Source organism: Aethalodelphis obliquidens, unplaced genomic scaffold (genome assembly GCF_003676395.1).
Source record: "Aethalodelphis obliquidens isolate GAN/ISIS:26980383/991018 unplaced genomic scaffold, ASM367639v1 scaffold10, whole genome shotgun sequence".
NCBI classification, from domain to species: domain Eukaryota; kingdom Metazoa; phylum Chordata; class Mammalia; order Artiodactyla; family Delphinidae; genus Aethalodelphis; species Aethalodelphis obliquidens.
Genome location: NW_020837954.1, coordinates 40,864,681 through 40,877,455, shown reverse-complemented (window position 1 = coordinate 40,877,455; position 12,775 = coordinate 40,864,681). Strand labels below are relative to the sequence as shown.

General features: G+C 43.3%; 1 protein-coding gene across 7 annotated transcripts in view; it reads left to right on the top strand.

Moving 5' to 3' along the window:
• The window catches only part of ZFYVE26 (zinc finger FYVE-type containing 26), a 61,331-nt gene that overhangs the window by 9,729 nt on the left and 38,827 nt on the right, over window positions 1–12,775 (top strand). For 4 of the 7 annotated variants that reach the window (XR_003433709.1, XM_027111586.1, XM_027111585.1 and 1 more), the window contains 8 exons: window positions 46–176; window positions 1,142–1,305; window positions 4,006–4,209; window positions 5,219–5,836; window positions 6,301–6,387; window positions 8,707–8,775; window positions 9,397–9,548; window positions 11,700–11,901. Coding sequence is in view for 6 of the 7 variants with exons in the window: in XM_027111586.1 (XP_026967387.1) it covers window positions 46–176; window positions 1,142–1,305; window positions 4,006–4,209; window positions 5,219–5,836; window positions 6,301–6,387; window positions 8,707–8,775; window positions 9,397–9,548; window positions 11,700–11,901 (1,627 nt within the window). In the remaining variant the exon portion in view is untranslated. The remainder of the gene's footprint in view (window positions 1–45; window positions 177–1,141; window positions 1,306–4,005; window positions 4,210–5,218; window positions 5,837–6,300; window positions 6,388–8,706; window positions 8,776–9,396; window positions 9,549–11,699; window positions 11,902–12,775) is intronic. The other 3 variants (XM_027111587.1, XM_027111589.1, XM_027111591.1) reach the window with 2 other exon arrangements.

Below are 12,775 nucleotides of genomic sequence, written 5' to 3'. Positions count from 1 at the left end.
AGGCAGAATGCAGGGTCCTGAAATCGGTCACATCTCTGACCCCAGGTGCCTGAGTCAGCATCTCTTTCTTCTCCTGTATCAACACAGGACCAAGGCTGTGATAAGCTCCTCAGGGATGCCTGTGATGGGCTGTGGGCTCACCTGGAGGTCCTGGAGTGGTGTGTGCAGCAGAGCAGGTATGGCCCTGCACAGCCAGCCCTCTTCCCACCACTGGGCACACTTGACCCATGCTCTGCACGTGTGGCCATTTCAAGACATCTTCCCTGTAAATGGTTTAAGTTGACAGTGTTGACCAGCAACAAATAATTGTTCCAACTATTAAACCAGGAAAGAAGCATAAGTAGTGATTATCTTCATCACAGCCATAAGGTCATAACTAGAGGATAATTTAAGGATGACAGTGATCACAAGAACAAAACCTCACATCTCCTGAGCACTTACTATACACCAGGCATTGCTCTAAGCCCTTTGCGTGATGATTTCACTTAAGCTTGACAATAATCCTGTGAGGTAAACACCAATATTATCCTCATTTTAAAGGTGGGGCACCTGAAGCCCAGAAGTGTTAAATAACATGCCCAAAGTCACACAGCTAGTGAGTGTGGTCCACATTCTTAGCCACGTGTTATCTTGGATCACATTTTTATTCAACAACTGCCTCTTGAAATGTGTGCGCAGCCCTGTGTTTTCCTGATAACTTAGCCTTGGGTCTTCCCTGGATCTGGGTTCTTATTTTGTTCTTCACCCACCTCACCAGCACTTCTGAAGTCAAGTAGGCCACTGCGGGAAGTAGCAAGGGGCCCTGACTCAAAGAAAAGCAGAGAAGCTCGTGTCAGCTCTCAGCTAGGAAAATTACAGAAATTAGGAAGCTTAATCTGTGGGCCCTTTCTAGACCCTGCTGAGCACAGAGGCCCTTCCTAGGTCCTTACTAGACAAGTAAAGCCAGCTTGATGAATGTCCTTCCCTGGGGGTAAATAAATGCTATCCTCTATCATAGACCAACTGAAATTTAGTGTTTGGGGAAGTGAAACCTGTGGTGTTACAGGCCAGAGAGAAAGAATAAGAGGGAATGGAGACTGGTCTTTCTCAAAGCAATTATATAAACTGCCTCCCCTTCCATCCTCCCAACTTTCCCTTTCAGCAACCCCATACCAAAGAGAGATCTCTTGTGTCACTTACATGGTGGAGAAAGCCACTCAGTGCTCTACTCTCTCCATCACCTTACAAACCTTCCAGCCCTCAGGGAGGAAGATGTCCTCAAGCTCCTACAGAAGGTGCCAGCCAAGGACCCCCAGCAAGAGCATGGTGAGTTGGCGATGGAGTGACCTGGGCAAGGTTCCCTCTTAGGACAATCTTGCAGATGTTTCTTACAGCACAAGATTTATCTAGATGTGATTGCTGGGATCTATCAAGATGGGTGGTCCAGCAGGTACCCTCTAAATTAGTGCTGTTTGCCACAATCAGATGACAAGATGTAGGGACATCTTCCCCTTTCTTGATGAGGCCTAGGGTATCCTGTGAGAACAATTCCATAGGAACATTTGTCCTCATGGATCCAGCTCAGGAGCCATGAGCATACCCTCATTTCACTGGAACAGAATTAGGAGCTGCCCTCTGAACTCACAGCATCGTCACTGGCAGTATTTATGCAAATTCTTGGTGAGTCTCTCCATGCTTCATAAGCTTTCTTACAGCACATTTTGTGCCTTCCTTCCCTCCCATATCTTCTTCATGGTCTATTGAACAGGTAAAGAGTCTTTCTTCTAGAAGATTCTTGTTTTGAGTTTTTTTTAGAGTTTTTCTTTTAGAAGAAAGACTTGCCTGAAACAGTAACAAAGCCTTGTTTTTTTGGGTTTTTTTGTGGTACGCGGGCCTCTCACTGTTGTGGCCTCTCCCGCTGTGGAGCACAGGCTCCGGACGCGCAGGCTCAGCGGCCATGGCTCACGGGCCCAGCCGCTCCGCAGCATGTGGGATCTTCCCAGACCGGGGCACGAACCCGTGTCCCCTGCATCGGCAGGCATACTCTCAACCACTGCGCCACCAGGGAAGCCCACAAAGCCTTGTTTTAACCTTAGATCTTTGCTTAAAATTCAAGTCCCCATTAAACAAGCACTCTTTTTTGCTCTCAAAAATCATATGATGGTGTGGTCACAACCTACTACACAGGCCGGGGACCTTACTTTTGAGAGAAACAAACATTCTCATATGGCAGTAGATGTCTCTCAGCCTAGATATTGCTTTGATTTACTTTTTTAAAGGACCTACCACTAATTGTAAAACTAGTGTTACTACATTGTATATTTTTTTGGAAAGGTAGACAACTTGTTTAGCAGATTTCCTAAAGGAACTGGAACTCTCTGTTTTCTACATACGAGTACAAAAGGCTTCCGAAGAAGTGTTTGAAATCTATCCCTGGTGACCCACCAGAACACACTTAGAACTTGAACTTGGAAAAGGCAAAAGAGGAGTGATAATAGGGCTTGGACTAGGGTGAGGCAAGAGAGGCATCTGGGGCAAAAATGTAAGGAGCCACTCCCTCTCAGCGAGCTTGCAAGTCCTGGCTCTGGGCAATAATGCCATGAAGAGGTCAAGACCATAGAACAATATTGACTTTGTTCTGCTTATTACCCTGACCTTGGCAAGGCCAAGCTTCTAAGAAGTAATCACTAGGAAACCTATACCTAAAGGGGCTTGTTGCAGCATTGTAGTAGCAAAACATCCCTAACTATTCCAATGTCCTGCCCTTGAGGAATATGCCTAGACAGGGATTCATTCAGTAGAGCTATATGCATCCAGCAGAGATTTAGTTTGTAAAGAAACATAATCAAATGCTTATGCTCTAAAGGATTTTTAAGAAGTAGGAAAATTAAATAGTATATAAAATGTTACACTCAAACACATACACATGTACACAAAACTATTAAAGGGGTTAAACCAGAATGTAGCAGTGGTTGTATTTAGCTGGTAGGCTTATGGGTGGTATTTTTTTCTTCTTTTTGCTTTATTACATTTAATGTTTTTTCTTTGAACAGGTTATACTTTTGCTATGATAAGAATTAGGGGTAGATTAAGATGTTTAGAGATTCTGTAAAGATGGTAACCTTCCTCTCTCCTAAGTTCAAAACAAATTTTTAATGAAAAATTATAAATTATTAAACAAGTGTACGGAATCTCAACAGAGTTTATGTTTTTTCTCATGATGTCTGCTTCAGGGCTTTCCTAAAAATATCAAGTATTTTTTTTTTTTTAAACACCGTGTTACCTTTGCTCTCTTATTTCTCAATCTAAACACATTTTAAGCCTGCCTCTTGGGTAATGTGGCATTCGAAAGGTAGACCAAACATGTACTTCAAGTTTTATTTTTTTAAAAAAGGAAAAGCAAGTATTTTAAGAAATGTAAGGGAAAGATTTGTTAAATAGCTATGAGGCCTAGGTTGAACAGACATGTAGAGGGGAGATTGGTGGGGAAAAGGCAACCGAGAGACTGAAAGTTGTTGAATAGAAAAAAAGGCCTGGAAGGGACACACATCACACTGCCAGAAAGGAGAGAGGGTGAGAACACCTAGGGGACTAGCAGTGTGGCATCTCTTTGCTTCAGCCATACATGCAGCCCCTGCCTGAAAGAAGCATCTCTGGGACTTCCCTGGTGGCGCAGTGGTTAAGAATCTGCCTGCCAATGCAGGGGACACGGGTTCGAGCCCTGGTCCGGGAAGATCCCACATGCCGCGGAGCAACTAAGCCCGTGCACCACAACTACTGAGCCTGCGCTCTAAAGCCCGCGAGCCACAACTACTGAGCCTGCGCGCCTAGAGCCCGTGCTCCACAACAAGAGAATCCACCGCAATGAGAAGCCCGTGCATTGCGACAAGGAGTGGCCCCCACTCACAGCAACTAGAGAAAGCCTGCGCACAGCAACAAAGACCCAATGCAGCCAAAAATAAAATAAATTAAAAAAAAAAAAAAGAAGCATCTCTGAAGTTCTGCCTGTTTCTCTCTATAATTCAGATCCAACTGACGCCACGGTCCCTGCGCACCTGAGCCGGTGTCAGAACCTGACACTCTACCGGAGCTTCTGTGCCATGAAGTATGCCATCTATGCCCTCTGTGTGAACTCACACCGGCACTCCCAGTGCCAGGAATGCAAAGACGGTCCCTCTGAGGACCTGGCCGTGGCTGCAGAACCAGTGAACGATTCTCTCTCCTCCCCAGGTGCAGCGCCGCCCCCCACCCCTTCCCTGGCGGGAGCTGGGAAAAACCTGTCCCAGCAGGTTCTTTGCGTGGGAACCCTTTGCCACCAGGGCTGGGAGGTGGCCTTGGTTTTATTATGCCCACGAATAATTTTTCAGCCTCTGTGAATCAAAGGGACATGGAGAAAGCAAGTGATCTGCATAAGTTCTAACACAGCCTGAGCACCTAGTACAGTGTTTTCCAAATACTTCTTTTTTTTACTCCAGTCCACAGTAGATAGCATTTCACATCACTCCAGTTTGCACCTAGGTATATAATTTGTGCTTTCATGTGTATGTGTATATGTGTGTATGTGATGTGTAAACTGAAATAAGTTTTAAGAAACATTACTTACCCTTCCAAACAGAGCACACTCCTGATTATTTTTCTGCTTTATTTCGTTTTTTCAAATGCAGCCGTCCAAGTCAGTGTCAGAGGTCACAGCCTACAGTTTGAAAGAACCTTCTGTCCTATTAGCTCTCATTTTTCTTAAAAACTTATAACTCCTTACCTTGCTTTCTGTGACTGGTGGTCAAGTATCTCTCCCTTGCAGCTTTGGAATAGACCTTCATCTCTGAGCATGGTCATTTTAAGAGATCTGGGTAGGCTGTGATCACCTGTAGTAAAACAATGAGTGCAAACAGGAATTGAGGAATAAGGAGTCTCCAGGCTGCCTTCCTTCTAGGAACTGAAATATGGAGTGCTTCTCAGAGATAAGGAGTAATGTAATTTTAAAAAGCAGAAACAAAATAATGAGTGTTCACTGAACTGTACTTTTAGTTAAGGGAGCAAAATCTTTCTACAAATCATGAAAAGACATGGCTCAATAGCCTCTTAGTCTTCTGACTGTAACCACGGTTCCCTGAGTCACTACAAAGAAAGAAATGAGTTAAACTTGGGAGAATGTTTCAGTCTGGCAAGTACTGTTTCTAATGTTTGCATTTTCTCTCTTCTCTTTCTCTGGCCTCTTCTTTTATACATGCTTCTTCAGGTGCTTCAGATCTCTTTTCAACATACCTGGCCAGGTGTCAACAGTATCTTTGCAGTATTCCTGACTCTCTGTGCCTGGAACTTCTAGAAAACATCTTCTCATTGCTCCTTATCACCTCTGCTGATCTTCACCCAGAGCCTCACCTGCCCGAGGACTACGCTAAGGATGATGACGCTGAGGGGAAGGGCCCGTTGGGTTTGAGGTCCCCGTCAGAGAGCCCTCAGCACATAGCACAGCCTGAGAGGAGGTCAGAACAGGGTTCCCTGGGGGCCTCCAGGAGCCTGGCCTCCACAGTTCCAAGCTCTCTGAAGGCACAGCCAAAAGACAGTTGCCCAGAGCCTCACAGGCACAGCTTTTTGGACCTAAAGCACTTTACTAGCGGTATCAGTGGGTTCCTGGCTGATGAATATGTAATAGGGGCCTTCCTCAGGCTGCTGCAGGAGCAGCTGGATGAGCTAAGCAGCCGCAGCTCCCCCGAGAAGCCAAAGCTGCTTGAAGGCCAGAGTGGCCTGGGCAGCAGCAGCAGAGACGGACTGCAGAGCCGCCTGCACCAGTTCTCCAAGGTTCTCTCTGAGGCCCAGTGGAGGTACAAGGTGGTGACCAGCAACCAGGGCTCAGGTGAGGGGAGATAACAGAAAGGGAGGAAGGAGAAAAGTCTCGGGAATGTGGGACAGCTAGGAGTGCATGGAGGCACACTAGTTCAGGGCATATCACCATGGCCACTTGTGTCAGAACTCTGGGGTACCGCTCAGTGTCGCACAGGCCAGTCCAGATCTTCCCCTACCTGTTACCCCAGGAGGTGGGTCAAATCAAAACTGATCACTTTCAGAAGGGGGAGGGGCAACATAGGAGTAGGGGAGTAAGAGGTACAAACTATTAGATATAAAATAAGCTACAAGGATATATTGTACAACGCAGGGAGTACAGCCAATATTTTATGACTATAAATGGAGTATAGCCTTTAAGAATTGTGAATCGCGATATTGTACACCTGTAACATATAATATTGTACAGCAGCAATACTTGAATTGAAAAAAAAATTGATCACCCTCCCGTATGACCCACTGGGTTTGCTGTTTCAGAGGAGCAACCCTCCCGAAGATACCGGCCCATCGCCACATGGCACCCCAGTCTCCGCCGGGGTCGTCGGACAAGAAGGAGCCGGGCAGGTAATCTGAAGAACTTTCTCCATGCCTCCTTCCCACAAGCGGCAAATGGTATAGTGCCACTTGTCTAATATTCTTCAAGATAAAGCAGTTCATAAAGTACCTTAACACTAATGATAAAGATAAGATCTTAAAGTATCTTAAAGCAATTCTTTAAGATGAGGTACAAACAAAAGTGATCTAAGATTATCCTAATCCCACTCCCCCAAAGTAACCCTTGCTAATAGTTTTCTTCCAAAAATTCTCCATGAAATACAAGCATGTGTATCATTTTAGATATACAGATGCATCATACTACATAGAGAGAACTGCAACTTTCTTTTTTCATTTATATCCTCTTACATATGCAAACATATCATACTCTATATTGAGAACTCACTTCTCTTCACTTATTTTAAAGGCTGCTTAGTAGTCCATTGTCATATGTACCCTTTTGTGGGCATTTAAATTGTTTCCAGTTTTTTACTATTATAAATAATGCTACAGTAAACGACCTTGTACGTATGTCTGTGCATACTTGTGTGAGTATATCTATAGGATAAGTCCCTAGCAGTATAATATAGAAGGTCAAAGTATATTTGGGTATAAATACAGATATAACAAATTGCCCCCCAAAAAAGGTGGACCAAATTTACATTCCCACCACCTGTATGTAAGTGCCTATTTGCATATACATTCAACAAAAATGAGTAGTATCAGGTTTCTTTTTAGTCTTTGCCAATATGATTAATATAGTAATGGTATGTCATTGTTTTAATACTAATTTTTAGTTTGAGATTGAATGTCTTTTATTGGCCATTTATATTTTTCAGTCTAAGGTACATATTTTCTGTTGGGTTTGTCTTTCTTGTTGAATTGTAAGAAGCTCTTTATACCTTAAGAAAAATATTCTGTCATTTTGTGCTACAAGTTTTGCTCCATTTTGTATTTTGACTTGATTATGAGTTTTTCTAAAGGAGTTTAACACAGACGCATTATACAGAAGTATTAAATTTTTAGATAATCAAATTTCCATTATGGTTTTTGGTAGTTTTAAAATAATTAACAGGGAGTTCATAAAGAGTTTCCTGTGTGCTAAAAAAAATACTAGGTATCTTGAGGGAGGTGAATGAGGCATAAACCAGGACTTTGCCTTCAAGGAATTTATAATTTACCTGCATAGACAGTATACATGAAAAACTTAAACTGCCCGGAGGCACGGCCTGAAAACAGAAGAGATCTCATGGACAGGGAGGTCAGCGTAGTCTACAAAGGCAGAGAAACAGGTTTTCTGAAAGAGTTGACTTTTGAATCAAGCTCAGAAGAATGAGTAGGCTTTAGCTAAGTGGCAACAAGAGACATGAACATGCTGGCTGGGGTGGAGACTACCATGAGAGAAACATGGAAAACGTAAAGGCTGAGCCCCTTAAGTTGCTCAGTTAATTGGTTTGAGTCAGTTTGCATCCACCTGACCCATCCCGCCCAGAATGCACAATCCATCTTCTCTTTTCCTACAGCTGTAGGAAAGCAGGTGTTGAGAAGAAGATGCTTTTTCTCCAGGACTTTCAATATCATGGTCTTTTTTTTTTTAATAAATTTATTTATTTATTTGGCTGTATTGGGTCTTTGTTGCTGCACGTGGGCTTTCTCTAGTTGCAGCGAGTAGGAGCTACTCTTCGTTGCAGTGTGCGAGCTTCTCTAGTTGTGACTCAGTAGTTGTGGCTCACGGGCTCTACAGCGCAGGCTCAGTAGTTGTGGCGCACGGCCTTAGTTGCTCCGCGGCATGTGGGATCTTCCCAGATCAGGGATCAAACCCGTGTCCCCTGCATTGGCAGGCGGATTCTTAACCACTGTGCCACCAGGGAAGTCCCAATATCATGGTCTTTGATCAGCCTGGCCTTATACTTTGGTTCCCTACTTTTTTAACTATGAGGACAACTTTTTCTATGTCAGAAAATTTTGTGACCCTCTTTGGCACCATACTGGTTCCATGTCATAATAGTTGTGCTTTAATTTTTTTTTCAGACTATTGACAGTGCTTAGTGAGCAATGGGGGTCACTGACCCCTAGAAGTAACTTGAAAGCTCCTGGGGCTCTGAGACCCAGAGACTGGAAACCACTGATATAAGCTACTATCCAAATGAGCACTGGGACCATATTAAGCCCACCCCTGTACCTTTGGTCTGTAGGAATTTGCATTTTACTGTAGAAGGAACCACTGGTATAGTAGCTACCCATTATCTTCTCACTCTACCCAGATCTCAGCTTTTAAGCCAACTTCTCACTTTCTACACTGTAAGGCACTGATGGATGATTTTCTCTCTTTCCTCCTAATACCTCTAGATGGCCGGGACAGAGGTTCCAACCCATCCCTGGAAAGTACAAGTAGTGAGCTGAGCACAAGTACTTCAGGTATGGGGGGTCCCAACCAGTTGCCAACTTCCAGCAGCTTTGCCCTCATAAAGAGATGCCATACACCACGGTGTGAAAACCTGGACCGAGCAGTTCATGCTTGTGTTCAGTGGGGAAAGGGCTATTTCACTATCAGCTGAGTTACCCATCAGTAGAGAGAAACAGAGGTAAATACCCAAGGAAGGTTGTTGGTACATAAGTCTTATATTCAAAGATGATAACATATTAACAGATACACACTACCATATATAAAATAGACAAACAACAAGGATTTACTGTATAGCACAGGGAACTATATTCAATTTCTTATAATAACCAATAATGGAAAAGAATTTTAAAAAAATGTATATAATGTATATAAATATATATATATATATAACTAATCACTTTGCTGTACACCTGAAACTAACACAATATTGTAAGTCAACTATACTTCAATTTAAAAAAAAAGAAAAAGATGATAGCATAGGTATGCGCTTCATTTGAGGAAAATTCAAGGTCCGTTTACAGACCTTTTAGAGAAGGACTTTGAGAAGATAGGAGTTTGGCAGCAGGTGACAGAATAGTTTTTCCTCAATTTCTATCCCTTCCTTGGACCCCCACGTTCTTGTGTCCTGACAGAGGGAAGTCTGAGCACTGCATCTGGGAAGAATGAGCTGGATGGCCGGTTGCAGCCTCAACCTCAAAGTTCACTCATCCGCATGATGTTCTCCCCACCTGAGTCACTGCTGGCATCCTGCATCCTCCGGGGGAACTTCGCAGAAGCCCATCAGGTGAGGCGGGTACTTGTGCAGCAGGTGTTAGGAGCCTAGGCTCTACTTTGTCACAGTTAAGAACGCTAAGGTAGCCCTTTGCTGTCTGGGACCCGCGGGGCATCAGGTAAAGCCAGATGCTTGTGCAAGCAGAGCCAGTCGGGCGCACCTGAGGGGCCACGTGTAGCAGAAGCAGGAGGGAGTTTCCATGTATGGAGCCTGATCTTGAGCACTGTGGATTTCAAGATCCAGAAGGAGGAGATTTAAGCCGTTGAATCATCTGTTTGTATAAACAGTTTTTTTTAACAGTTTTTTAACAAGAAAAAACTGTTTTAAAACAGTTTTTTAACAAGATAAAAGAAAACATTCGGCCACAGTCAAAACGTTGAAATATTTTTGTTTCTTGTAGTCCTTTTCTGAACACATATGTGGTTTTACATAGTTAGAAATCACTATGCAAACAATTTTTAATAATAAATAGAATGCCAGTTTAACATACAGGAAGTGTAGGGAGCTAGCAAATTAGAATGTTGTGTAGGAAAAAGTGCAGGGAGTCGAAACCAGAAAGACTCTACTCCCTCTGAGCTTTGAGGTCCTCATCTGAAACTTGGAGTTAAATATAATACCTGCTTGTGCTACCTCTTGGAATGTTAAGCGGATTATGTGCAAGCTGTGAGAAATACAAGAATCCTCTGCTATTGCTTAAATTTAAAAGCATAAAAGCCCACTCTTCTAGTTTTTAAAACTCTCTTGATATATTTATGACGCTTGCACTGGTCCCTTAATACATAGGTCAGAATTTTTCTTTCATGTGAGTTTACTTGTTGAGGAGTAAATCATCGAAACATCTAGGTGATTGGATAATTTTTACTTAACTTCCTCTGACACATTTTAAATCCTGTACTTTAATGATAATGATAATTCTATCCCTCTGGGAAGGATAGGACCCTCGCCAGCCTTTCTGACACCCAAACCAAGAGGAAGTCAGTTGTAAGCCCCCTGATGCTTTACCGCTAAATGTCCTCACTTCCTCTTCCTTTCCTGGGGCTTTGATCTTTTCTTTTTTTCATTTATCTTTTTTAATAAATGGTTTTATTTTTAAACCTGGTTACAGAGCAAGTTGTGCATATTTATAAGAAAATACCAAAAAATATTAACCAGAAAATAAAATTACTTTTTTTCTTTTTTTGTGTGGTACGCGGGCCTCTCACCGTTGCGGCCTCTCCCGTTGCGGAGCACAGGCTCCGGACGCGCAGGCTCAGCGGCCATGGCTCATGGGCCCAGCCGCTCTGCGGCATGTGGGATCTTCCCAGACTGGGGCACGAACCCGTGTCCCCTGCATCGGCAGGCGGACTCTCAACCACTGCGCCACCAGGGAAGCCCTAAAATTGCTTTTAACCTATTGTCCAGAACAACCAATACTAAAGATAAAAGCATATTTTTGCCAATGTTTTTCCAAGATGTATGTGACTTTTATGTAGAGCCAAGATCATTTTGAATCTAAAACTTAGTGCCTTTTTTACATTATAATATAAGCATTTGCCTAGTAACTGATTTTAGTGACCTTATGATAGTCTGCTCTAGTAGCTGCATTTGACCATTCCCTGTTAACTCACATTTATTTTCAACCTGGTAATAGTTGTAGTGAATAGTGTCAAGATTATCACCTTTATACATTGACTTTTGAATTATTTCCTTAAGAAAGTTTTTCATAAAAACGACTGAGTCAAAGAATATAAACATTTTTAAAGCTCTGTAGACTGCCAAATTGCTTTTCAAAAAGGTTGTGACAGTTCATTCCGCCACCACCCCCTGAGGGTTTATTTTTACACTTTGTCATTATGGTAGATGCAAGGTAGTATTAATGTTAAATTCCCTGAATTACTGGGAAGGGAAAACATTTTTTACCTGTGTATTAGTCCTGTGTATTTTCTCTTTGAAATTGTCCACATCTTCTGCCTATTTTCCGCTGGGGCTTTAGTGGCCCCTCTTGCTGACTTTTACGAGTTATTTCTACATTTGACCTACTCTTTGAGTGTCCAGTGTTCTTCCAGCCCCACAAAGCAGATGTCTTAGGGCCAGAGTCTGATGACTAGCAAGATCTCAGATCTGTAGACACTCTCCACCTCAGTGGGCCTGCTGCAAGCCACACTCCTTCCTCTTCTGTGGCAGGTGGTGTTCACATTCAACCTGAAGTCCTCGCCCAGCTCCGGGGAGCTGCTGTTCATGGAGCGCTACCAGGAGGTCATCCAGGAGCTGGCCCGAGTAGAGCACAAGATCGAAAACCAGAACTCGGACGGGGGTAGTGGCACCATCCGAAGAACAGGCAGCGGCCGCTCAACTCTGCAGGCCATTGGCAGCGCTGCAGCCGCAGGTCCGGCTTCCCTGTTGCCAGGTGGTGAGGGAGCTGCGGGAGGAGGGTATGGGGGAAAAACCACCCAAATCAGAGGCTCATCATGAAGGTGAGCAGAAACCTAGAGAAGGACGGTTGCCTTGAAGAACAGCAGTCCTGACACCTCCAGAGTCATTTTCTAGCTGTGCCTAACCTCGCCGACCACGGTGGTCACTTACCTGCCCCACGAGCTCCTCCATTAAGCTTGTCCCACGTAACTTACACTGAAGAGTGTGAATGCAGTTTCCACCATGTGTTTTGATGGCCATTAATCTTGGGATTTGGGGAATTGCTTATTTTCTTCCCATGTAATCATTCAGGGATAAAGCATATTATCCTACTTTTCTAGCAAGTGAACAAGTTGTATCTAACACCTGTGGCCTGGGATTCACAGATGTCAATTCCCACCCTTGGCTGCACTGCAGAAAGGGCTCATCGTTTCATTATTTCTTGAAAGTGGAATCTTGTCCCATATTTTTACATCTCTTGCTGGTCTAGGCTCTATATATCAAGTTACCATCACTTGTTGCTCCTTCTATAAGCTCCCAGAGATTTTCTTTACATCCTTTTTGTTTTTAATATAAATGAGCTCTTCCAACAAGTACTATTTTCTACCTTGCTTTTTTAGTGATGTATCTTAGAGATCTTTTCTGATGAGCACACACAGATCTACCTCCTTTCATCCTACTTTTAGATCCCATTTGGATCTAAACTCCACCTTTTTGAGTTTCTCTTGGTCTTTCTTTCCATGCCATTGTTTTGATGCCATAAGAGTGGGCTGTAATGGTGGTCTTGATATGCATAGATGGTATACTGTGCAGAAGGACCTCAGACATTTTTTAAATAACTACTTTTC